At 45.6% G+C, this 2,625-nt stretch overlaps 1 protein-coding gene across 1 annotated transcript; it reads left to right on the top strand.

Moving 5' to 3' along the window:
* Positions 1-1,326: 1,326 nt before the first annotated feature.
* Positions 1,327-2,412, top strand: LOC148503029 (uncharacterized). The gene has a single exon (XM_088449019.1). The coding sequence runs from the start codon at positions 1,327-1,329 to the stop codon at positions 2,410-2,412; it is 1,086 nt and encodes a 361-aa protein (XP_088305145.1).
* Positions 2,413-2,625: the final 213 nt, after the last annotated feature.

The following is a 2,625-nucleotide window of genomic DNA, read 5'->3' as shown; positions in this document are numbered from 1 at the left end:
ACACAATCAGCGCAGTGCCAGCCAGACTTTCAGCACAGTGCCAGTCAGACTTTCAGTCAGCACAGTACCAGCTAGACTTTCAGTCAGCACAGTGCCAGTCAGACTTTCAGTCAGCACAGTACCAGCCAGACTTTCAGTCAGCACAGTGCCAGCCAGACTTTCAGTCAGTACAGTGCCAGCCAGACCTTCAGTCAGCACCCCACCCGGTTCCCTCAGGAGAGATCTAGCTTCAATAGGGAACATAGGTGGTTATTCAGACCCGCTCGCGAGCGCAGGACGCTTGCAAGCGGGTCGATGTTCCCCCACTGCGCATGCGCACGACGGAGGGAGCTCCGTCGTGCGCATGCGCGAGAACCGGCGAGCAACAGGCTCTCCATCGCTCCGGGTCTCGCACCAATGGGGGCGTGCTGTCGATGTTGATTGACAGCACGCCCCCTTTGGTGGGCGTGCCGGGGGCGTGCCTGCCAGACGGAGTCGTTCCCATAGGAACGCCTACCGTCTGAAGCCGGCCCCACTGACATCACTAGTGATGTCAGTGGGAGTGATTTTGTCTCTGATAGTGCCAAAATCACTCCAGGGCTTGTGGCAGCGAGACCCTACCGCAGGGTCTCCGTCGCAAGCCCGATGGTCGCGATGGTCTCTAACTGTGTTTAATCACGGGATACATATTAACAACTCCCAAGAGAATTTCATATAATAAACATTGTTGACAGAACAGCTAGTGATTTCATATAGCCGATAGTTCTTCAGGACTTTGTGGTAACTAAGGATCTATAAACTTGTCCTCTAAAAAGCTACACATCAACCCAGGCAACGGTATACCAACATTAAACTGTTAATCAGTTATCTCTAGCATGCAGAGATAGAGACTAGTGTATGATAGGTTCAGGTGCACCTGGTAGTATTGAGACATTTGGGACTGAGTTGAGCTATGCATTAAAGAGTAATGTTATATGAATTTTGCTATTAACCCTTTACTCTCACAGGTGAAGAATAACCTGAGTTCCAGCTTAATAAAAAAACAGACCTGAGTGTATGTTAATTTGTTTAAAAGAAAGTGTCCATTACAATATTTTTAAAGTGCATTTACATACTGTATGATAACTTGTTAATGCGGTTATTTGTTTGATTGTATTCATTTATTCTCCATGTGGAATTAGAATAAATTCGCCTTATATTCAAAGGTGAGATCATATTTAAAGTGTCAAAGCCTTATTACACTTGAACCAGAACTCCCATTATTGGACACACCCCGGCCATTAAAGCCCAAAGAGTTTAGTGTATACTACATTGTTTGGCGTCATACGAACAGGATTCGGGCAAGTCATGTCTTCTGACGACGAACAGGCCATGGGAGACTCATCCAATACTCGGCCACCCATGGCTAACCTTAACCCAATTACCCTGCCCTATTATTTTGGGACTCCGTGGCTTCCGATTTATAATGGAGATCATCAGGGAATGGAGGGAAATACATTAGCTGAATTTAATACCAAGATTAAATCTATGTTTCGCCTGTACACCCTCAGTGAACAACAGCAAGTAGAAATATTGATCGGGCAACTCAAGGGTGCTGCCCTCCGAGAAGTTGCTTCATGGCCACATGAGGAAAAACAAAAAATAGATCAAATTCTGCAACGATTGAAAACCACGTTTGAAACCAGAACCATTTATGAGTTAAAAATGAAGTTTTATGGTCGAAAACAGCGGGCCGGCGAGACGCTCAGGGATTATGCTCTGAGTCTGCAAGAAGCTTTAAAGGCAGTACAAGCAGTGGATGATCAAGAAATAGGAAATACAGATGAAGCTCTGATCTCTCAGTTTATTGAAGGGGCCAATAGAGAAGGAATCCAAAGTCAGCTTAGAATGCTGAGAATGCAATTGGAAGATCACTCATTCCTCGATTTCAAGGAAGCTGCTATTAAAATCATTGGGCACTGCGCAGGGCAAGAAGTACTTTTTCCTGAAATGCCTGGATATCAAGAAACATCTAATTCTGTTGGGTATGAAGGCAACAAAATAGGGAAAGAATCAATCGTGAAGGATAAAGTAAGTCAGAGTGCCCAGGTACCTACTCAAGATCCAATGCAGGTCTTAAAAGGTCAATTAGAGGGACTAACAATGGAATTAACTGAAATGCACAAAGAAATGCACCAGCTGTCTCGGCAGAGGTCTAACGATTCCTCCGAATGGAGAGGGAATTCAGAACGGAGGCGTACCAGTAGCGAGTGGTGGGAACCACCTCGTGGAAATGGAAGAAGAGCTACTGATAAATTCGATTCTCAAGGCCGTCCTATCTGCAGGAATTGTGGAAGGAGTGGGCACATTGAACGAAACTGTAACTCAATGGAGCCTTTAAACTCCAACACCCCGAGGATGGGGGCCGAGCCTCGGGGAGAAATAGTAGCCTAGATCTCAAACCGGAAAAGTGTCCCATTATCCCAATCACCATCAACGACATAGAGACTTTCACCATGATAGATACAGGGTCACAAATTACGACTATACAACTACCCACTTATAAACAATATTGGGAAACAGGACAACTTCTTTTGCCTCTGCCAACCTGGCTGCAACTCATTGCCAGCAATGGTCTTGGAATAACCTGTGTAGGCTATTGGGAGG

The sequence above is a fragment of the Taudactylus pleione genome, unplaced genomic scaffold, assembly GCF_031769625.1.
Source record: "Taudactylus pleione unplaced genomic scaffold, aTauple2 ptg000478l, whole genome shotgun sequence".
In the NCBI taxonomy this organism is placed as follows: Eukaryota; Metazoa; Chordata; class Amphibia; order Anura; family Myobatrachidae; genus Taudactylus; species Taudactylus pleione.
This window is presented reverse-complemented; position numbering and strand designations above follow the sequence as displayed.

Bases quoted from the DNA above. Each gene is read 5' to 3' on its own strand.
- LOC148503029 (XM_088449019.1), top strand. From the start codon at position 1,327: ATGTCTTCTGACGACGAACAGGCCATGGGAGACTCATCCAATACTCGG.